This window comes from Hemiscyllium ocellatum, chromosome 6 (assembly GCF_020745735.1).
Source record: "Hemiscyllium ocellatum isolate sHemOce1 chromosome 6, sHemOce1.pat.X.cur, whole genome shotgun sequence".
Lineage (NCBI taxonomy): Eukaryota > Metazoa > Chordata > Chondrichthyes > Orectolobiformes > Hemiscylliidae > Hemiscyllium > Hemiscyllium ocellatum.
The window spans coordinates 101,669,115-101,694,085 of NC_083406.1; the positions used below are offsets into that span (position 1 = coordinate 101,669,115).

Consider the following 24,971-nt stretch of genomic DNA (forward strand, 5'->3'; position numbering starts at 1 on the left):
CAAGGTGATTCGAAGCACTGCCGGATATCTCAGGGAGTAATGAATCCCAAGCTCCTTCAGGCTTCTCTTGACACCATCATACGATTTTCGTTTCTGGATCACCGCCGCTGAAAAGTCCTGAAAAAACATGATCTTAGAGCCCTCATAAATTAGGGCCTTTGGATCCTTCCCCTGGAGTCTGGAAGCCTCCATGACTCTCTCCTTATCCCGGTAATGATGGAACCGCACCAGGAAAGGACGAGGGCGTTGACCCAGACCCGACCTCTGTGCTGCGACCCGGTGAGCCTCTCTATCTTCAATCCTCTCATGCCAGTCTCCAAGTCAAGGAATTTCGCAACCCAATCTTCAACAAATTCCGAAGGCCGCTCACCTTCCTTACCCTCAGACAGACCGATGATCTGAATGTTTTTTCTCCTGCCCCTGTTTTCAAGATCATCCACTTGGTCACGCAAATTACGAAGCTGCATCTTCAGGGCTTGGATCTCGCCCTTGAATGAACTGGCATCAGCTTCCACCACTGTGACCCTGTGCTCCACTTCATCCGTCCACTTCTCCAGTTCTCCCAGCTGCTGCTCATGCTTCTCATGCGAGAGACTGGAGCCAGCTTCTCTGCAATCTGTTTCCCCAACATCTCGCAAGATTTCGAGAGCTGGTTCACCAGGTCCTGGAGAGTAATCGCCTCCGAGGCTGCTGCAGGCTGAGCTGTGGGTCTGGCCTCAGAGGTTCCTCCTTTTTTAAGCATTTCTGGACAGCTGAAAATACAGCTAAGTCAAGTTTTAAATGTTTCTTGGGGCTCCACAATCTTTCCAACACCCCAAGAAACCCTGATGACCTGAGTTGGGTGGGTTAAAGGACCGTCCTGCTCCTACTGCGATGCAAAGCTCTGCAGTGTGATCTTCTCAGATCGCCGCCATATTAGATCCCCCAAGCAATTTTATTTTTAAAAAGTGCAACATTATCTTCCACAAATTCCTTGGTTTAAAATCAGTACATCTGCCTATTGTTGTGGTTTTAAAAAGTAAAGATGGTTTTACTGTTATCTCAGAGGCAATACGGCAAAGATTCACTAAATGGTTCAAAGGATGATGCGGTGGTCTGATAAGAGGAGATTGAATAATTTGGGTCTCTACTTTCTGCAGCTTAGAAGAATAAGTAGTAACCTTATTAACACATTAAATATCATTCTGAAGCATTTTAGAGGGTAGATTCAGAATCACTGGTGCAGGAGACCATTCAGCCCATCATGCTGAATTGGTCCTCTAAATGAGCCTCACAGCATACTGCCATTATCCTGTCTTTTGGCATTATTTTGCACATTCGTTCAATTTAACTAAGTATCTATACCCCCTTGAACACCTCAATGGAATCTACCCATCAAACAAACATAGAAAATAGGGACAGGAGTAGGCCATTAGGCCCTTCAAAACTGCTCTGTCATTAATTATGATTATGGCCAATCATCCAACTCAATAGCCTGTTCCTGCTTTTCTTCCTCCATATCCATTGATCTCTTTAGTCCCAAATGTTATATCCAACTTTTTCTTGAAATCATATAATGTTTTATCATTGATTGCTTTCTGTGGTAGGAAATTCCACAGACAGACCACGCTTTGGATGAAGAAATTCCTCTTCAATCTTAAATGGTTTACCTCATATCCTTAGACTGTGACACCACTTCCAAGCAGTGCATTCCAAACCTGAACTGGGCACGGTGGCTAGGTTCAATTCCACCCTCGGGCCTCTATCTGCGTGTAGTTTACACATTCTCGATGTCTGCGTGCATTTCCACCGGGTGCTCTGGTTTCCTTCCACAGTCCAAAGATGTGCAGGTCAGGCATATTATCCATAGTGTCCAGGGATATGTAGATTAGATGGATTAGCCATGGGGAATACAGGGTTACAGATGGGAACGATGCTGTTCGGACATTTGGTGTGGACTTGATAGGCAAATGGTCTGCTCCCATACTGTAGGGATTCCATGATCAGGAGAAAGTGAGGACTGCAGATGCTGGGGATCAGAGCTTGAAAACATGTTGGAAAAGCGCAGCAGGTCAGGCAGCATCCAAAGAACAGGAGATTCGACGTTTTGGGCATAAGCCTTTCTTCAGGAATGAGGAAAGTGTGTCCAGCAGGCCAAGATAAAAGGGAGGGAGGAGGGACTTGGGGGAGGGACTTGGGGGAGGGGCGTTGGAAATGCGATAGGTGGAAGGAGGTTAAGGTGAGGGTGATAGGCCGGAGAGGAGGTGGGGGTGGAGAGGTCGGGAAGATGATTGCAGGTCAAGAAGGCGGTGCTGAGTTTGAGGGTTGGGCTGAGAAAAGGTGGGGGATGGGGAAATGAGGAAGCTGGAGAAATCTGCATTCATCCCCTGTGGTTGGAGGGTTCCTAGGCGGAAGATGAGTCGCTCTTCCTCCAGGTCATGGTCTGGCGATGGAGGCGGCCAAGGACCTGCATGTCCTTGGCGGAGTGAGAGGGGTAGTTAAAGTGTTCAGCCACGGGGCGGTTGGGTTGGTTGGTGCGGGTGTCCCAGAGGTGTTCTCTGAAATGTTCCGCAAGTAGGCGGCCTGTCTCCCAAATGTATAGGCGGCCTGTCTCCCCAATGTACAGGAGGGCACATCGGGTGCAGCGGATAAAGTAAATGATGTTTGGAGGTGCAGATGAATTTCTCATGGATATTGAAGGATCCCTTGGGGTCTTGGAGGGAAGTGTGGGGGGAGGTGTGGGCGCAAGTTTTGCATTTTTTGCAGTTGCAGGGGATGGTGCCGGGAGTGGAGGTTGGGGGAGAGGGGTGGATCTGACAAAGAAATCGCGGAGGGAGTGGTCTTTCCGGAACGCTGATAGGGGTGGAGAGGGAAATATATCCTTGGTGGTGGGGTCCGTTTGGAGGTGGTGGAAATGACGAAGGATGATCCGATGTATCTGGAGGTTGGGGGTGGTAGGTGAGGACTGGTGGGGTCTGTCCTGGTGGCGATTGAAGGGGCAGGGTTCAAGGGCGGAGGAGCAGGAAGTGGAGGAGATGTGGTGGAGAGCATCATCAACCATGTCTGAGGGGAAATTGCGGTCTTTGAAGGAGGAGGCCATCTGGGTTGTTCGGTATTGGAATTGGTACTCCTGGGAGCAGATGCGGCAAAGGCGAAAGAATTGGGAATATGGAATGGCGTTTTTACAGGGGGGCAGGGTGGGAAGAGGTGTAATCTAGGTAGCTGTGGGAGTCAGTCGGTTTATAGTATACGTCCATGTTGAGTCGGTCGTCCGAGATAGGAATGGAGGGGTCTAGGAAGGGGAGGGAGGGGTGTGAGACAGTCCAGGTAAATTTGAGCTCCGGGTGGAAGGTGTTAGTAAAGTGGATGAACTATTCAACCTCCTCGTGGGAGCATGAGGTAGAGCCGATACAGTCAATGTAGCGGAGGAAAAGGTGGGGGTTTCTGCATTCGCCACAGCCACTTCTGCCCCCAGTGATGTCACTCACCTACACACCGACCACATCAAATGGGTCTCCGCCCCGGCGCTGATCCCCGCCCCCACGCCTAACCCCGCTCCAGCCCAACACCAGGTCCTAGCTCCTAGCCCTGCCGTATTTTCACCATCCCTCCAAACCTCCCCCTCTGAGGATGAAAGATCAGTCCTCAGCAGAGGCCTCATCTTCATCCCCTATGCTCCCGGATTAACGAATTCAACACATGGCGAGACGTCGAACAATTCTTCTGTCACCTTCGCCTCCGCACCTACTTCTCCAACCAGGACTCCCGCCCACCCTCTGATGACCCCTTCTCCCGCCTCCAACACACCCCATCCACCTGGACACCCTGTGCTGGCCTCTTACCCGCCCTTAACCGCTTCATAGCCAACTGCCTCCGTGACACTGACTGCCTCAACTTCTCCACCCCTCTCACCCACTCCAACCCCTCACTCTCAGAACGTGCAGCCTTCCACTCCCTCCAAACCCAACCTCACCATCACAAACTGGCAGATAAGGGAGGCGCAGTGGGAGTTTGGCGCACAGATCTTTATATTGCTGAGGCTAAATGCCAGCTCACGGACACCCCCTCCTACTGCCCCCTTGACCATGAAATCACCTCCCACCACCAAGCCATCATCTCCCAGACCATCCGTAACCTCATCACCTAAGGGGATCTCCCATCCACCGCCTCCAACCCCATAGTTCCACAACCCCGCACCGTCCGTTTCTACCTCCTGTCCAAAATCCACAAACCTGACTGTCCTGGCTGACCCATTGTCTCAGCCTGCTCCTGCCCCACCGAACTCACCTCTGCATACCTTGACCCTTAGTCCAAGAACTCCCCACCTACGTTTGGGACACCCCCCATGCCCTCCACCTCCTCCATGATTTTCGCTTCCCCAGCCCCCAACGCCTTCTCTTCACCATGGACATCCAGTCCCTATACACCTCAATTCCCCATCACGAAGGCCTCAAAGCCGTCCGCTTCTTCCTTTCCCACCGAACCAACCACTGACATGCTCCTTCGACTGACTGAACTGGTCCTCACTCTTAACTTCTCCTTCCAATCCTCCCACTTCCTCCAAACCAAAGGAGTAGCCACAGGCACCCACATAGGCCCCAGCTATGCCTGCCTCTTCATTGGATATGTGGAACAGTCCATCTTCCGCAGCTACACTGGCACCACCCTCCACATTTTCCTCCGCTACATTGATGACTGTATCGGCGCTACCTTGTGCTCCCATGAGGAGGTTGAACAGTTCATCCACTTTACTAACACCTTCCACCCCGACCTCAAATTTACCTGGACCGTCTCAGACTCCTCCTCGCCTTCCTAGACCTCTCCATCTCTATCTCAGATGACCGACTCAACACGGACTTTTACTATAAACCGACTGACTCCCACAGCTACTTAGATTACACCTCTTCCCACCCTGCCCCCTGTAAAAACGCCATCCCATATTCCCAATTCCTTCGCCGCATTTGCTCCCAGGAGGACCAATTCCAATACCAAACAACCCAGATGGCCTCCTCCTTCACAGATCGCAATTTCCCCTCAGACGTGGTTGACGACGCTCTCCACATCTCCTCCACTTCCCGCTCCTCCGTCCTTGAACCCCATCCCTCCAATCGCCACCAGGACAGAACCCCACCAGTCCTCACCTACCACCCCACCAACCTCCAGATACATGGGATCATCCTCTGTCATTTCCGCCACCTCCAAACAGACCCCACCACCAAGGATATATTTCCCTCCCAACCCCTATCAGCATTCCAGAAAGACCACTCCCTCCGCGATTCCCTTGTCAGATTCACACCCTCTCCCACCAACCCAACCTCCACTCCCGGCACCTTCCTCTGAAACCGCAAAAAATGCAAAACTTGCGGCCACAACTCCCCCCACACTTCCCTCCAAGGCCCCAAGGGATCCTTCAATATTTATCAGAAATTCACCTGCACCTCCACACACATCATTTACTTCATCCGCTGCACCCGATGTGGCCTCCTATACATTGGGGAGACAGGCCGCCTACTTGCAAAACATTTCAGAGATCACCTCTGGGACACCCGCACCAACCAACCCAACCGCCCTGTGGCTGAACACTAACTCCCCCTTTCACTCCGCCAAGGACATGCAGGTCCTTGACCTCCTCCATCGCCAGACCATGGCAACACAACGCCTGGAGGAAGAGCGACTCCTCTTCCGCCTAGGAACTCTCCAACCACAAGGGATGAATGCAGATATCTCTAGCTTCATTTCCCCTCCCCCCAACTTTTCTCAGTCCTCAGATTCGGCACCGCCTTCTTGACCTACAATCTTCTTCCTGACCTCTCCGGCCCCACCCCCTCTCCGGCTTATCACCCTCACCTTAACCTCCTTCCATCTATCGCATTCCCAACGCCCCTCCCCCAAGTCCCTCCTCCCTATCTTTTATCTTAGCCTGCTTATGACCGAAACATCAATTCTCCTTCTCCTTTGATGCTGCCTGACCTGCTGCGCTTTTCCAGCAACACATTTTTCAGCTTGGATTCTATGATCAGCCTTGATTGCATTGAATGTTGAAATTGGCATAAGGACCTGAAGGGTCAGCTTCATTTCTCAAGTTTAAACATTTTAATCAAAGTGATCAGACTTGTTATGACAACACTTCTGGAACAGACGGAACTTGAACCACTTCTATTCCAGAGAAACACATTAAGAATATAACGCAGTAGTATTGTTCTTTTCACCAAGGGGTTAGTTGGAGTATGGAACTCATTACCTGAAAGAGTGGCTGAACTCTCAATGTTTATGCGGTATTTAGGCATTTAGTTGTATCACTATAGTCTCTAGGGCTAAAGGCCAAGAGGTACAAAGTGGGATTAAGTGCAATATTGTCAGATCTTGGTTGACCAAGTCACCTGGCATCCTTCAACGATGAGTCAATAAATAAAATTCAAAACTATCTCGCACCACACAGCAATCATTCATAACAGCAACTGTGGATCCATTTACAGCTCAACTGCAGCAGGTCACCACCACCACCTTTTCAAGGGCAACAGGATGGACAATAATCGCTGCCACCAGCTAGTGATTCGCACATCCCATGAATGAATGGAGAGAAAAATCCAATAATAAAATACTGAATCTAATTACTCTTTGGGGAATCAGTACAGGTTAGCATTCACGAGGCTAAGAAAGCAGCTGTAGTTTGGTTGAGTTTAATCATCCATTCATTACAAAGTAATATGATGGCACAAATCTGGTAGGCACATATGAAATAAATTTTCAAGAATTAAGCCAAATTGCCAGCTTAAAATACTTTTAAGGTGGAACTACAATAGAAATCGCGTTGATAACATCTGAGTAAAAGGGCATATGCTTAATTGCTAAATCTCCCCTCTCCAGATTTTTATCACAAGATTGTGTACGCAAAATTATTTAGTTTAAACATTTTTTTTCAGAATGGATTACCATCGAAGATTGATGCCTCCTTTAATCAAATGGACATGTCAAATAAAATAAAGCAGATTTACCTGTGTAAGCCATGTTTTTAGGATTTCCATAAGGAGTCCCAGGTTGAACGGGGCTGTAAACAGGGTTCATGATGGAAGACTAGGAACTCTGAGAAAAGAGAATAATATTTAGATAAAGTATACACTTTTTGTTACAGCAATGATTGCTGTGTAGAAGGAATTGTTTTCCATTTGTTGATATAAACAGTAACCAGCCACATCCTGGATATTAACACAGTCATGCAAGAATTTTTTTTAAAAAGGCAATAAAGCACCAACTAGTAAGGGGGCTAACCATTCAGAAATGCACAATCTGGCTTTTTAAGTATAGAATGCATACACAATTTTTTCAGTTATTTCCAGAACTGAAGCTTAATTATGAGCAAATATGAAAATCCGATTAAATCATGAACAGAAGAAATTCACCTAGATTGTTAAAACTCCACACTGGTCCACTGCAAAATAGTCTAATATCCTTAGTAAAGATGATCTACATGATAGTATGGAATTATCAATGTTATTCTTTGAGTTATACAGAAAGATACCTGCCTCCAAACTCTATTTTCCTATAAATACTTAGCCAAAAGCCCAAAATGAATCACACAGGTATGCACACATCAAGTTCAACTGTAGCATAGCATCAAGCCAAGTTTTAGTTTTATCAGAATAAAAATCACTATGCATATTGTCAAGTGCTGGAAAATGGAAATAGACATGTTAGTTGGTTGCTTTTGAACAGTGCAGACATGACGGATCAAAGCGTCTTTTTCTCTACTGCAAACCTCTATTACAACCGTATAAGGATTGAAGGTAGAAATTGATGCCTTTGACTTGGGTGTAAACAGAATATTTGACTCTGGCTCTGGCCCTGACTCTTACCCTCCGACCTGAATGCCTATGATCTCTGGTTATAATCCAGATTCCAAGCCCAATCCATCACAATTTTGAGGCTTAAAATCCAATATTTGAGAAGGACCACACTTCACCACTTAGACAAAGGGAAAGAAACCCGCATTTCACTCACTTCCTGCTGTCCCTCACAACATCTAAAAAGGACTGGCCAATATCAATACAGATAATGCTGGAAATAAACACCAAGTCTGCAGTGGGAAACAGAATTAAACTTTTAAGGAAATAGTCACTTGGCAGTGCAGAACCTGAGTACTTCTGAGAAAAAAAGACACGACATTGAAGCTATTCACTTTATACTTATCAGGACCAGTGCAAGAATGCCAAATTTTAAATTCATTTTGCTTACAAAGGTCATGCTTATGATTTTGTGTAACTTCAATCTTTAAGTACAAGGAAAGTAGGGTTGGTGAGAGAGAGGAAAGAACAAATGGGAAAGGCAGTGATGCGACAGAAAGCAACAGATAAATGAAAACCATAATGGCACCAGGCAGCTAGGGGAAAAACCACAATGTAAAACTGTCCAGGGAGCTGTAAAATGACAAGTCCAGGAGTCTCTGGCCCTAATGGGTTTTGTCTATATGGTTAATTTCTCAGAAGGAGGGGTCTGAACACAATGAAATGTCAGCTGTGCTGGGCAAATGATCTGATAAAATTCTGTTTCCACCTCAGACGAACAGTTCCAACTGCAGCTGCACAACACATTGGGGCTTTTCAGCCTATCATTACCAACTTACTATGAGTATTAGAATTGTACACAGTAGGAGCTTGGTGCACTACAAAACACACTACAGTTTGGATTCCTGATTATGTAACAGTGAACACAGTCTTTTATCCCATCAAATCAGTACTACTGTCTTGCATGATGGGTACCACCATGCTTTGTATTATTCATATAACTCATATCACCAATTGGGTATTCCAAACATCTAAGAAAGGAACAGATTATTCAGTTTGCTTGGGAGAAGAGAGAATTAGCTGACAATAAAAAGGAAGCAGGGAATAATTGGGAAGCTCAGTTGACTGGACAGGTGATTTGCAATGCAAAGTGAAACAAACAATAAAGTTTTAATTTCTATACTGGTTGAGGTTGCCATGAATGATCCTCTTTCTCCACCTCTCCCCTCATCTGAGGCATAGCAAAGCTCATTAAACCACCATCATTTGTCTCTAATGAATGCAGCCTATAGTCCGATAGTACTCTGGTGACTTTACCCCCAGAGTACTGCCCAATCAATTACATAAGGTGTAACATATACCCTTTTACCTCTTCCCTCCTCATTAATCAGGGCTCCAAATATACCTTCAAGGTGAAGTCGTTATTGTAAGTCTTTCAATTTAATCTACTGTAATCACTTTTGTACACTGGCAACAGTAAGCATAGACCTGGTGACCACTTTGTAGACTAACTCCACTTTATCCATAGATCAGGAATGACCCTGACTTTCCTGACATTCAATACATTGTCTTTCTCCCCATGTTAATACTTCCACCATAGACTAGCCATGATTTTCCAGCGAAGCCCAATGCAGTTGAAGGAATGACACCTCATCTACTGCCTAAGCACTTAACAATTTTCAGATTCAGCCATTGTGTTCATCACCTTTACAGCATGAACACTGTCCTCTACTTTAATCACAACTCTTCACCCTCAGCATCCTCATGCCCATTTCTTGTTTGCATAGGTTTGCTCTCAGCAAAGATAACCTATTTTCAATTATCCGCAGTCATCATTAATATCTATTTTGCATCAAGATCACTCCTTTACTGCAATTAGCACTTCCTTTATCTTTTGGTCTAAGCAACCACACCATCCACTTACTACTTCACCCACTGTCAACAATGTAAGTACAGTGCACCATCATTTTCCAGTCCTGTTCCATTCCATAGGAGACTCTTGTGACTCAAAACATTTTCTCACTTGTTCTCTCTATAGATGGTGCCAGACCTATTGAGATTCTCCAGCACTTTCCGTTATTATTCAAGACTGGACAGGGTGGTTTTCACTCATTCCTTTCTCAATGTTACATGCTAACAACTTACATGTAGAAACTAAATGTATTTTGGGGGTAGTGGCACCATGAGGCAAAATATAGATGAGAAACATGAAGAGGCCTGAGTGAGTCCAGAGGGAATGGTGTGGAAGCAGGAAGAGAAGTCACAACAGGTAATTGTTTGGAATCAGTTGAGTACAGTATCACTCAACTGGACATGCTGGAAAGACACTGGAGTGTAGGGATAATTGCAAAAGATCATAGGTTGAGAAGGATAAGGAGATTTTGATAAGAGTCATCTCGGTACTGTAGAGAAGCAGAAACCTGATCAGAGGATTAAACCTGAAGTTCTATGAAAAAGTGGCACAGATTTTGGAGGAAATGGCACAAAGATTTCAGGGAATTTGAGATGGAGCAGTAGTTTGCAAGGATGGAGTGCTGATAACTGTTTTGTGAGAAGTGATACTAGCAAATGTGAGCAAGAAGGGGTCATCACTGAAGAGGGTAGAACTGTCTGCCATAAGGGACCAGAAAAGGAAGCAGTATGAGCAACAACTTGGTATATTTAAAACATTAGCTTATATTACTTGCTCAAGTCTCAGAGGACTTAGGAGGCATTTTTTGCTGCAGAATACCCTGACTTGCTCTAGCACCCCCAGTGTGTACATGTGGCTGGTCCAGTTATGATTATGGGCAATGGTTATATTTGACATGGATGATGGAGGATTCAACAAAAAGAATGCTTTAAATGACGAGGACTGTTTAGGTTCTCACTTAAGGTGTGAAGTGTAACCATGCAGGTGCAAGACGTTTCTAACCACTTAATAGCCCACACCAAACACTGGGAGAAAGTGAGGACTGCAGATGCTGGAGATCAGAGTTGAAAAATGTGGTGCTGGAAAAATACAGCAGGCCAGGCAGCATCCGAGGAGCAGGAAAATCGATGTTTCGAGCATAAGCCCTTCTTCATTCCCTGAGGAGCGCTTATGCCCGAAAAGTGGATTCTCCTGTTCCTCGGATGCTGCCTGGCCTTCACGCCAAACACTGTACAAATCATGTTGCAAACATGGACTGCTTCATTATTTGCACAGCTACACTAGTACTGAATATCAAACTTCCCCTCTTCTGGTCTGAGATGTCCATGGCTCAGTTGGTAAAGCTCTGGCCTCTGATTTAACTTTATGGGTTCAAGTGCCACCCTACTGGCGTGAGTAGGAAAATCTAGGTTGACGACTTCAATTCTGAGTGATGCTGCATCATTTGATATGTGACCTTTCTGGTGGAACATTAAACCAAGGTTTTACCTGCCCTCCTAGATGAGGAAAGAGTAAGAGAACTATCCCTGAGAAATAATCAACCAAGTTATTAAAACAAATTACCTTGTTATTGCTGCCCCAATGAATCTTTGCTGCAAGGTCTGGTTGTTGGAGATCAATCATCTCTCATGTGCATCAAGCTAAGTAAGACTCCAGCCAAGTTGAAAAACCTCCTAACTGACTTTAGTTTTATTAAGCTTGCTGATGTCATAGATGGTAATGGGCTACTTTACTATTATGGCTAATCAATCTCACTCACCTCTGGAATTGAGATTTTGGTCCATGTTTAGGCCAAGTTTGCAATGAGGTTTGGAAATGAATGACCTGGATGAAAGTCAATGTGAACACCTTTGTCCAAATTACTGAAGATTAGGTGCCATCTGATGAAAATATCTTTCACTATTTTGATGATTGGGAGTAGATTTGATGACGCAGTAGCTTTGTTGAAAAGGCATAATTGGGCAATTATTTCAATTTGTCAGATAAATACAAGTTGCTTAAATGTGGCTGCAATAGACAAACTTGGCTAGATGTGCAATTAGTTCCGGAGCACAAGTTGTCAGCAGTACAGCCAGGATTTTGTTGGGCCCGTTACCTTGATTGTATCCCATTTGCTCAGCTGCTTTCAACAGCTGAGCAAATCATTTCAAGAGGCAGCAGAGATGGCTTATCCACTCAGCATTTCTGATCAAAGATGGTTACAATTGCTTCATCCTTATCATCCCTGTGTTGAACACTCCATCATCATTGAGGATGGTTAAGTTCATGGAACTGTCCACCACCGTCCACAACTTGATGTGGCAGAACTCCAGAACTTTGATCACATTTCTGATCTGATCAGGAAAAGATAATGGAAACGGAGGATATAATTCATACAGTAGTGAGAGATTGACACATCTTCAAACAGCAAGATACAAAATCAATTTAGGTAGAAAGAAAAAATAAAAGGTAGAGGTCACCTGCAGGAGCAGTGTATAGCCCCAAAGATAGTTACATTAAGAACGTGTACAAGAAGAAATAAATGGAGCATATAATAAAGGTACCACAATAATCATTGGAGATGATAATCAATATGCAGATTGGGTTGAACCAGATCAGCAAAGGTAGCCCAGAAAATAAGCTAATAGAGTGCATCTAGGACAATTTCTTAGACCATTATTCTGAGAGGCAACCAAGCATCAGACTGTTCTAGACCTCTGAATGAACGAGACAATATTAACCAATGATATGGTAAAGGAGCCTGTAGGCAGTTATTGAACATGGCTCAGTGAAGGGAAAAGTTTGGAGTCTCTAGAGACTACAATACAAAATTCTACGCTGACAAGTCCAGTTCTGAGTGGATGCTGCAACACTTGAGATGTCATCATGTTACTGAACATGGTTCAATAAAGGGGAAAGGTTTGGTAAAACTCGTGTTTGAAACCTAACATAAAAGATAAGTTCTTGGATAACGCACATTTCAGCAGTGCGATTTAGCTACAACATCACTGGAGAATTAGGAACTATATTTTTGAGAACACTTACCTCCGTTCACAAAAGTGAGATTCCAGCGGGGACTGGTTCACCCGCTTCATACTGCACATGTGCTGTTGTCCGCACCATTCTGTGCATGTGCAATGTCGGTACTGGTCTGTGTGCCATTCTGTGCTTGCATCGATATCAGCTGCCACCAGACGTGTGAGAGATATTGTATGGAGCGCAGCTTTCTTACATATTTTTAAATTTACTGTGATAATTTTATTTTGTTTCATTCATAAATAGGATTTCAAACTTTATTTAGGTTGTGCTATACTTTGTGTTAGACTTTTGGATAATTTTTAAGCGATCGTGAGTGATATTCTTTGCAGGTCTGTGCCTAACCCCACTTTTCCCACAAGCCCCATTATTTCTATTAAGCAAGGTTTTGCTGGAATGCAACTACGGTGTTACAGTAGGACTACCATACAACACTATAAAGGCAGGGTCAGCTACAGCAAGCTGGAAAATTAAGATAAAAGATAAAATAGCAGTGGAAGGCTTTTAAAATGACAAATATTTTTCCCAGTGAAAAAGAAACATTGGAAAATAATGGCTAAATAAGAAATACAACTAAAGTAAAAATCTGCAAAGATTAGTGGTAGGTCAGAAGACTGCCAGATTTTAAGGACAATTATAATATGCAGTGAGAGAGAAAATAAAATGAGAGAAAACTTTCGAGTCATAAAAGAGCAGCCAACAAACAGTTCTGCAAGTATTTCAATGGGAAAAGAGTGACTAAAGCTATTGTTGGTCCTCTATGTGTGAAGAATAGACAATGGAAATGAAGGAAATTAAGACAATCTGTCTCCACTGTAGAAGACTTAGAAAAACTTCCCAAAGTTTTTGGGAATCAAGAGGTGAAACTGATAAGAGAAACATAAAACAATCTCCATTGTCAGGAGAGAAAGGTGCTGGGGAAAACTATTAGACCTAAAGTATGTCAAGTTCAATGACTAGATAAACACATTAAGGATCTTAAAAGAAGTGGCTTCAGATTTGAAGTAATTCTGCATGGACCTCGACAGATTAGAAAACTAACATTTTTCATGAAAAGAAGGAGACAGAAAGAAGGAAGCCATCAGCCAGTTAGGTAAACATCTATCATGGGGAAACTGGGAGAATCCATTATTAAGGTGGCTATAGCAGGATACTTAGATGATCATACTGAGATCAGACTGTATCAACATAGTTCTGTAAAAGGGAAAGATGTTGAAAATATACTTAAAGTTTTTTGATGAAGGAACAAACAAGGTGGATGAAGGGGACAGAAACAAATAGCTGAAGAAACTCAGGAGGTTTGGCAGCATTTGTGGAGAGAAAGCAAAGTTCACGCTCCAGTGACCTTTCTTTAGAAAGAATGAAGTTCTGATATGACCAGACCTCCTGAGTTTCTTCAGTAATTTCTGTTTTTGATTCAGATTTCCAGCATCCACAGTTCTTTGTTTTTTTTTCTGCTGAATGGATGAAGGAAAACCTGTGCATGTTGTGCATTTGGATTTCTAAAAAGGCACTTGACAATGTGCCATCCAAAATATTACAAAACCCAGTAAGGACTCATGGTGTTTATGGTAACATGCTCGCACGGATCAAAACATTGGTTAGCTAATTGAAGCGGAGAGGAGGAATAAAAGAGCATTTTTTCAGATGGCAAACTGTAACAAGTAGAGTACTACAAGAATCAGTGCAAGGGCCTCAATTATTCAAAATCTATGTCAATAACTTGGATGTGTAGACAAAATGCATGATATAAGACCATAAGACATAGGAGTGGAAGTAAGGCCATTCGGCCCATCGAGTCCACTCCACCATTCAATCATGGCTGATGGGCATTTCAACTCCACATATCCGCATTCTCCCCATAGCCCTTAATTCCTTGTGACATCAAGAATCTATCAATCTCTGCCTTGAAGACATTTAGCGTCCCAGCCTCCACTGCACTCTGCGGCAATGAATTCCACAGGCCCACCACTCTCTGGCTGAAGAAATGCCTCCACATTTCTGCTCTGAATTGACCCCCTCTAATTTTAAGGCTGTGTCCACGGGTCCTAGTCTCCTCGCCTAATGGAAACAATTTCCTAGCGTCCACCCTTTCCAAGCCATGTATTATCGTGTAAGTTTCTATTAAGTCTCCCCTTAATCTTCTAAACTCCAATGAATACAATCCCAGGATCCTCAGTTGTTCCTCTTATGTTAGCCCAACCATTCCAGGGATCATCCGTGTGAATCTCCGCTGGACACGTTCCAGTGTCAGTATGTCCTTCCTGAGGTGTGGGGACCAAAACTGGACACAGTACTCCAAATGGGGCCTAACCAGAGCTTTATAAAGTCTCAGTAGCACAACGGTGCTTTTATATTCCAACCCTCTTGAGATAAGTGACAACATTGCATTCACTTTCTTAATCACAGACTCAACTTTACCTTTAGAGAATCCTTGACTAGCACTCCCAGATCCCTTTGTACTTTGGCTTTACAAATTTTCTCACCGTTTAGAAAGTAGTCTATGCTTTTATTCTTTTTGCCAAAGTGCAAGACCTCGCATTTGCTCACGTTGAATTCCATCAGCCATTTCCTGGACCACACTCCCAAACTGTCTAGATCCTTCTGCAGCCTCCCCACTTCCTCAGTACTCCCTGCCTGTCCACCTAACTTCGTATCATCGACAAACTTCGCTAGAATGCCCCCAGTCCCTTCATCCAGATCATTAATATATAATGTGAACAGCTGTGGCCTCAAAACTGAACCCTGTGGGACACCGGCTGCCATTCCAAAACAGAACCTTTTATCCCAACTCTCTGCCTTCTGTCAGACAGCCAATCCTCAATCCATCCCAGTAGCTCACCTCGAACACCAAGGGCCCTCACCTTGCTCAGCAGCCTCCTGTGTGGCACCTTATCAAAGGCCTTTTGGAAGTCTAGATAGACCACATCCACTGGGTTGCCCTGGTCTAACCTACTTGTCACCTCTTCAAAGAATTAAAGTGTGTTGATACATTAAGATAGGCAAGTTGCCACAAGGAGTTTGAGTGTCTTCATAAGGGATATGGACAGGTTGAGAGAGTGAGTGAGCTTGCAAATAAAATATTAATTTACAGGAAATGTGAACTCGTCCATTTTGGCAGAACAAACAGAAAATCATGAAACTATTTAAATGGGAAGAGGTTGCAAAACTCTGTGGTACAGAAGGAACTAGGTTGCAGATAGCATGCTATTTGTAAGGAAAATAATGTGTTGGTGTTTAATGCAAGGAAAATGGAATTAAAGAGTACAGAAATTGTCCTGCAGCTGTACAGGACCTTGGTGAGACAATATCTGCAATACTGTGTACAATTTCTATCTATTTATTTGAACAGAGATATAACTACATTCTGCATGCAGAAAACATTCACTTGGCTCATTCCTAGAATGGAACGTTTCCTTATGAAAAAAGGTTGAACACGTTGGGTCTTTACCATTGAAATTTAGACGAATGAGAAGTGATCCTATTGAACATAAAAGATTGAGAGATTGACGGATGGGATTCTCAGAAGACATATTCCCTTGTATGAAATAGAACTAAGGTGACAGTTTAAGAGAAAGAGATCCTGGATTTTAAGATAGAGGTGAGGTTTTTTTTTGCCCCCCAGACACTTAGTCCATGAAATTCTCTTCTCCAGGACACAGTGGAAGCTGGGTCACTGAATTTATTCAAAGCAGAGTTAGAGGTGGATTTTTTTTTAAAAAAAGGGAACTGAGGGTTATGAAAGAAGGCAAGAAAGATGTCATAAAGACCACAACCAGATCAAACATGACCTCACTAAATAGCCAAGGAGGTGTAAAATTGCATACTCCTACTCCAAGTCTATTATCCCACAACTTCACAGCAATGAAGTGAAGATTATGCCACGAGGGTGTAAATAATACATTTTTGTTGAATCTTTCTCAGTATCACATGGATGTCCAGTTTTGAGCTATTAAAATCTGTTCTGAAACTACGTCATTTAGCTTAGTGATAGCGATACATATGTTGGAAGGTGTCCTTAGTATGAAGATGGGACTTGGTCTTCAAAAGGATGTAGACTACTATGACATGTAGACTACTGTAGTAGTAGTCAGGTAGGTTTTTTTCCCCACCTCACACCCTATCATGGGCCCAGTCTGGCAGATATCTCTTTCAGGACACAGCCAGGTCAGTTCATTGTAGCACTGCCAAATAATTCTTAGCATTGGACATTGAAACATTCAGAAAGAATATATTCCTGTGTCACTGCTATCCTCAGTGATTATAGCAAATGGTGTTCAATATGGAGCACTGATTTATTAGGCAAGGAAGGCTGTAGGTGGTAATCAGGAGGAAGATTTCTTGCTGACGTTTGATCTGATGCCATGAGGCTTCTTGGAGTACAAAATCATTATTGTGATTCCCAGGGCAATTCCATCTCAAACATCACTGTACTACCATCATTGATGGGCCTCTGCCCTGTCAGTGAGATAAGGCATAATTAAGGAGAGCAATGGATGAGTCTGGGACTCCAGTGATTTGATATCATTGATTGGCTTGCTAGGCCATTTCATAGGGCAGTTATGGGTTGACCACTTTGTAAACATAGCATAAAGCCAGACCAGGCAAGGACAGCAGATATCGTCCCTTAAAACAATCAGCAAACCAGGTGGTTATTTTTCTGCAATTTTAAAACACAAAGTGGGTAGCTACTATTTCCTGGTATAACTTCCTTACTCCAAACTTAATTAACGCATTTTAAATTCCTTGGCTTCCATGATGAATTTGAATTTACAATGTCCCAGACACCATTATACCGGAATATGTCCTGTCACATGGGTAGTACAGACCCAGAAGTGGCAGCACACTGGTGTCTACAGTGGGAGCGAGCTGCCCTGGCAGCCTCAACACTGACTCCAGACACTGAAGTTTCACTGTATCAGGTCAAATGTGGGCAAGAAAACTTCTTGATTACCACATACTGTCCTCTATCAGCTGATTAATTAGCTCTCTCCAATGTTTAGCAACACTCTGAGGAGGCATAGAGGATGGCAAGGATGCAAAAAGTACTCTTATGGGGGAATTTCCATTCCCACAAAGCATGGTTTGACAACAGCTCTATAGATTGATCTGGGCAAGCCCATAAGAACATTGCTGTTAGACTGGGTGTGCAGGAGGTGGTGGGGGAAACCAACAAGAGGAAAAATATACTTTATCTCATCCTGCTGGAGATAGTGAGGACTGCAGATGCTGGAAAGTCAGTCAATAAAGTTGGAGCTGGAAAAAGTACAGCAGGTCAAGCAGCAAAGGAGCAGAAGAGTTGATGTTTCAGGTTGGGACCTTTCATCTTTACCTCATCGAACTGCCTGGTGCAGATGCATCAATCCATGACTTCAAATTGTGAATAACGTTGTGTAGCACTATCACAGCACTAAATGGGACACATTTGACTTTGCAGGAGTTCTTCAGGTCACTCCTACAGTGCCTTAGATCCAACAATTTTCAATTGCTTCAAAGACCTTTCGTCCATCATAGGTCAGAAGTGGGGACGTTCGTTAATGATTACGTGATGCTCAGTACCATTTCTCATTAGAAAGTGAAGCAGTGCATGCCCAAGTGCATCTCTCTCTCTCTCTCTCTATTTGGAGACACTCCCAAAAGACAGTAGCAGTAGTGTTGTGAGGGGCAAAGGGGGCTGTGCTGGATGGGGTTTCGGGGGCAGGAGGGGGAGCAGGCAAGGAGACGGCGTTGGATGGGGTTGGGGGGAGGAAGAGGGGGTGTAGTTGGACAGGTTTTGGGGAGGGGCAGTGTTGGTTTTGGCAGATGGTGTTTGATGGGGTTTGGGGGCAGGTGAGGGAGCAGGAAAGGGGGCAGTGTTGGACGGGATCCTCGCACACGGTCTACTGCTGCTAGTCTCCTGAATGGGGAATAGACTTAATAGAAAACTCAGAGGCCCAGAGGAAAGGAATTGAATCGATTAACCGATTAATCAAATATCTTAACGAAAGTGTCTGCCCATGTCATTCGGATAATCGAGGTTCCCCTGCACTTTCTTCCTTCGATATGAAGACCAAAACTGCTCACAATATTCCAAATGTGGGCTCTTGCATTCTAGTCCTCTTGAAATGAATGCCAACATTGCATTTGCCTAACTACCAACTGAACTTGCATCCTAACCTTGAGAATACTGAACAAGGACTACCAAGTCCTTTTGTGCTTCAGATTTCTGAAGTCTTTCAGTTTAGGAAATAGCCTGCACCTCTATTCTTCCTACCAAAGTGCATAACCTCTAGTTGTCCCACATTGTACTTCATCTGCACTTGTTTGTCCACACTCCTAGCCCAAGTCCTTCTGCAGCCTTCCCATTTTCTTAACACTACTTGCCCGTGTCATCTGAAAAGTTCACAACAATGCCCTCAATTACTTCATCCAGATTGTCAATGCATAATGTGAATAGTTCTGGTCTCAACACAGACCCTCACTAGACACCAGCTGCCATCTGAAAAGACCCCCTTTTCCCCATTCTCTACCTTATCAGTCAGTTGATCCTCTATTCATGCCAGTGCAGAACAAGCATAAAAGCACCACCACCTGCAAATTCCCCTCCAAGCCCCTCCCTATCCTGACTTGGAAATACATCGGCATTTCTTCAGTGTCACTGGGACAAAATTCCCAAATTTCCCCTTAACAGCATGAGGGTCTGTCAACAGCACATGAATTGCAGTAGTTCACATCACCTTCTCAAAGTCAACCACATGCTCGGCCAGTCAGCACCATCAACGTTACACAAATGAACAGCACACAAAAACATTGAAGCTTGTGGAGACTATGTCTCAGGATTATTACGCCTGATACATAACCATGATCCTTCAACATCCAAGTCATTAACAAGCACGAAGACTAGGAGACCTGATGACAGAAAACGATCGAAAACAAATTCAAGTTAGACTCAATCTTGAAGCAAATGTTCCTTTAAAATGCAGGTTACAAACCTAAGGCCATCATTCTTCACACTGTAGGAGCACATTTATTATTTGAATGCAAGGTTATGATTGCCCTGTGCCATGAGAATTAGCTCAAGTAACTTGTTTTCTCCACCAATCTCCCACTCTACTGTCAGATCTGACAGCACTGAGCAGTTGGCATACTACTTCAGATTACAAGTAAAAGCACTTCAGATGACTCATCCAAGTTCAATGCAAGAAATTAAACAATAATTCATAACTGCAACACAGTAGAACTGTCAGACACTGATAAGCATCCTGTGGTGACATTTCACTAGAATCAAAATGTACCAAAGTGCAGAATTGTTTCAACTACAGAAGTAGCGCTGAGAGAATAGGGATGTCACAGCTTTGAACCAGCCTGCTTTAGAGACAAAAACCCTTTGTTGATGTGTACTTGAGAAGTAGTCAGAACATGCCTAATAATACAGCCAATTGCAAGCCTGCATTCAATGTAAAAGGTAATGAGATATTTGGAATCAAACAAAAAAGCGTGTGATATAGTCAAAAGGGAAGAGCCAAAGGAAAGAAAGAGGTCAAAAAGGCAAGGGGCAGCCAGGATGAGGGAGTAACAAAATGTGCTGGGTCAGATATTTTTCCAATATGAATGGGAGGGCAGGAGCTGAGGTGGATGGACTCTTAGGGGCATGCACTGTGTTAACAACAGTATTGAACAGCAGGATGACAGCTATTGATCAATTCTCCTCATATTCCATCACTCCGGAAGATAACATGACTATATTAGATTGGTGGATTGAGATGGGCAATGGTACAGGCAAGAGTTGTTGCATAGCAATTGAATGAGAAATCTGGTTGAAAAGTAAAGGCATTCCACTGCACATGAAGACCAGAAATATGAAAACACCACACAGCTGTGAATATGGATAATTGTACAATGTGTCCTAAGATAGGAATTAAAGAATGAAAACTGAAATGAAATCCACAAAGGCTATGAGCTGCAATATAGAGATTAAACTTTCAATATTTGTAAGATTCAAACCAGTGGGTAAAGCCAAAAGGATAGAATCATGGTTAGCAGTAAATGCATATTATGCTTGCTGTGGATCGTGACAAACGTCCTTTAAAATTAAAGTTTTTTTGAGCAAAAAGAATGTCTCTCCAATTCATACTTAATCACATCTACTTAAAAAATGTAGATTTCCTTTCTAATGACACACTAATTCAAAGATAGATATTTCCTGCTCTAAGCAAATTTCAGATTTTGATTAGGTTCTTCAAAGCAACAAGTGTAAAACTAACAGGTCTCCCACTCCACCACTGCTTTTCTTCATTCAAGGTGCCAATGCTGGAACAGCTGGCATTCCTCACACATATAATCCCAAATAAACATCAAGTTCTTAGGAAATAGGGGCATTTTAGAGAGGATGATAAGGAATGTGCAATGAGGCTGATTTTTCTTGCTCCAATCCAGCCAACCTAGTACCTTCACTTCAACCTTATTCAAACAGTTAACCCATACAAGAAATGAAATCAAACTTTCCCAAGTAGCATAATTTCAATACAAGGACGTTATTCTTTGTAATGGTATCGTTGAATCAAGGTAGATATAAGTTAATGGAAACAATGCTGCATTCATGATATAGTAAATATTACAACAGTAGAGGCAGAAATTCTTAGAAGATATTTAAATATATACTGTGATGCCATGGCATACAAAGACATGAGCCAAGTACTGGAAAAACAGGATCTGAAGTTAAGTGATGCTTTTTTTGAACAGCACACATTCGCAATGGGCCGAAGGGTCTTTTACCATGCTGTAGCCCTATATGATTCTACATACGATATATCTTACAATAACCATTCAGTAGCATACATAAAACAGAACTGAACACAATCAGAATCACAGTAGATCATTCAGCTCGGAGCCACGTGCTCAGTCTGTGAAAGTTATCCTAGTAGTCCCACCCTCTTGCTCGGTTCCTGAAACAAGGAGATTCATTTTCTCCATTAAGTATTTATCCAATTTCCTTTGCAAAGTTACTGAATCTATTTCCACCTCCGTTAGTCAGTGCATTCCAGATCCTAATTCAATCTTTGTAATTTTGTTTCCCTATTGTCTTCTGTTCTTTTGCCAATTACCTTAAACTTGTGTCCTGGAGTTTCTGGCTATTTCCCCAGTAGAAACAGTTTGTCCCTATTTACTCCATCAAACTCCTTCATAATCTTGAACCACTATCACACTTCTTATTAACATTCTCTGCTCTAGGGATAACTTCAGCTACTCTGGTCTCTTCACAAACCTGAAGTTTTTCACACCTGTACCATTCTAATAAACCTCTACTATACCCTCTCAAAAACTCAGCATCTTTTCTGAATACAATATAACTTAAATTATAACAAGGTTTCCAACTGGGGCCAAACCTTCATAATATTTTCCAAAATTGCTTGAACTAAATCCGAATAAAATTACATACACTTTTCAAAGTAAAGATGAGTCAGATTATCACAAATAATCTGACAGATTTCATAGATTTGAATAGGTAATTAACCTCTCAACATGCATATTTAATTTCCATTTTAAGATCAAACATTCTATTCCATTTTAATACAATACTTCAGATTTATAAAAAGTAGCAAAGCATACAGCAATTTGGGAAACCGAGTCAGGAGCTGTTCCCCAATTATACAGCATTGCCACCATCATTAGGGTGCAATTACAGAAGACATTTAGAGGCAACTTTAATGTGGCAGCGATTTATAAAGAAAAGGTTACAATCAGAAGCAAGCATATAGTAATCAAATTCAAATTCCACTGCAGGATGTCAGAACAAAAACGAAGACTGATGCTCCAGTGCTGTACTGAATCATCTTTCCCGCTGTTATTAGACTGCTGAATGGACCTCACTAATTTGAAATCTAACGTTGATCTTGTTTTTGTGCACCTCCCACGCAACCGTAACCTTCCATGCCTCACTGTCTAAACACCCTACGACCTGCCTGTATTGCACACAAAACAAAACTTTTCACTGTACTTAGGTACATGTAATAACAACAAAAAAATTTCAAATGAGAGCTTAAGCCAAGGCCTCACCTGCTCTCCCAGGCAGACGTAAACGACACTTGGCATAACTTTGAATTTTCCCACATGGCGCGGCTAATATTTATTGTTCAATCAACAGCACAAATACAGGATGACCTGGTCATTATCACATAACTGTCTGAGAGGGTGTGCATGCAAAAATAGCTGCATGTTTCCAACATTGTAACAGTGACTAAACTTCAGAAAGGTATTTTGTTGGCTGCAGAAGACATCATTCAACACATCAAGTCCACTCTGTCATTCAATGAGATCATGGTCAATCTGATAATCCTTAAATAAAAGCTAAATATTGCAGAGACTGGAAATCTGAAACAAACAAAATGCCAGAGGAATTTAGCAGGTCTGGCAGAATCTGTGGAGAGAGAAAAACAAAGCTAATACTCTTGAAACAAAGCTATGACTCTTCTTCAGAACAATTCCACTTTCTTGCTTTATTCAAAAGCCCTCAATTACTTTAGTGACCTGAAATCTGACGGCCTTAGCCTTGAATATACTTAAACAGCCTATCCAGACTTCTGCAGTAAAGAATTCCGCAAATTCACTACCATCAAAAAAAAAACACCTCAACTGTGTGTTAGGTGGAAAAGGTTTTGGGGGTAATCATGTGATCTGAAATTGCAGGGTTTTATAAAAGTCAAATTCCATCTAATCATCTTTGGTCTATCTTCCCTTATGCCCTTGCCTAACTACTCTGGCTGATCTTAATCCCTTAAGTTTCAATTACAGAATATGTAGTAAATAAAGGCCTTTTTGGCCTAAATAGTCAATGCAGTGCTTACAGTCTAGTCGTGCTTCCTCAACTCTTACTTCATTTAATTAGAGTCACAGATGTACAGCACAGAAACAGACCTTTTTGTCCAACTCATCCATGCCAACCAGATATCTTAACCTAATCTAGTCCCATTTGCCAGCACGTGGCCCAAATCCCTCTAAACCCTTCCTATTCACATGCCCATCCAGATGTTTTTTTAAATGCTGTAATTGTACCAGCTTCCACCACTTCCTCTGGCAGCTCATTCCATTAACATACCACCCTCAGCGTGAAAAAGTTGCCCTCTCACCCGAAACTTATGCCCTCTAGTTCTGGACTCCCCCACCCCAGCGAAAAGACCTTGCCTACTTATCCTATCCATGCCCTTCATGACTTTATAAACCTCTAAGGTCACCCCTCAGCCTCCGACACTCCAGGAAAAACAGCCCCAGCCTATTTAGCCTCTCATCATTGCTCAAATTTTCCATCCCTGGCAACATCCTTGTAAATCTTTTCTGAACCTTTTCAAGTTTCATAACATTCTTCCACTAGGGAGGAAACCAGAATTGCACACAATATTCCAAAAGTGGCCTAACCAATGCCCTGTACAGCCAGAACATTACCTCCTAGCTCCTCGACTCAGTGCTCTGACCAATAAAGGAAAGCATACCTTTAATTTTAAATCTACTTCACATATTCACCCAACATCTCATTAAATGCCACTATACTTGTCTTTTGTGATTTTTAATTTTGTACACCCCAGTTCAACACCGGCATCTCCAAATCATGGTTGCCACAGTGGTACTGAAATGTCTCCTTCAGAGCGGCAGTTGGTGATCAGCTTTTAGGTTCTCCCCAGGTGTGTTTTAAAAAATGAGAACACAATCATGGGTGGGTGGGGTCAGGGCTCACACAGACCCAGGAAGCCTTTTAGTTTTGTTTTCAGTTCAGGGAAGGTTTGTGCTGGCTGCTAAAAAAAACTGTTACAGTGAAGTCTCAGATCAGAGACTTCCTCTTAACATTCAAAAGGGGCAGATTGTTTCTTTTTCAAAGACTGGACAGAGACAGCACATGAGAACCATAACTCCTTTGCTGAAATGCAATTTTTTTTTGCCAAAGAGTGTGCTTATGAGATGCTGCCTATATTGGAACAATTGATGATTAGAGGTCAACTAATACATTATTTTAGTAAGTATTTCAATAGAGTTAAAGTTATGTCCTTTTTTTGTATTTTAACTATTTTAAGAATGAAACATTTTGATTAAAGTCTGGTGGTGGACCAAGTAACTCACATCTGGAACACAGCACCATACACTTGTCTTTAAATAATGTGTTAGGGTCTAGGCTATCACCTTGCAATACTTTGGGGGAATAATAAACTATATATAAGGACCCTCCATCACTGCATGCTTTTGAACTGTGCCGTTAAGTCCATATTATCTCTTCCCATCTTTGTTGCCACAATTCAGCATCTCCCACTTCTCTCTAC

The 24,971-nt window shown here is 42.9% G+C and overlaps 1 protein-coding gene across 5 annotated transcripts in view; it reads right to left on the reverse strand.

The window, feature by feature from the left end:
* fam168a (family with sequence similarity 168 member A) overlaps positions 1–24,971 on the reverse strand; it is a 111,377-nt gene that overhangs the window by 74,832 nt on the left and 11,574 nt on the right. For all 5 annotated transcript variants that reach the window (XM_060826202.1, XM_060826205.1, XM_060826204.1 and 2 more), the window contains exon 2: positions 6,975–7,062. In XM_060826202.1, the coding sequence (XP_060682185.1) occupies positions 6,975–7,044 (70 nt within the window). In that variant the 5' untranslated portion in view covers positions 7,045–7,062. The remainder of the gene's footprint in view (positions 1–6,974; positions 7,063–24,971) is intronic.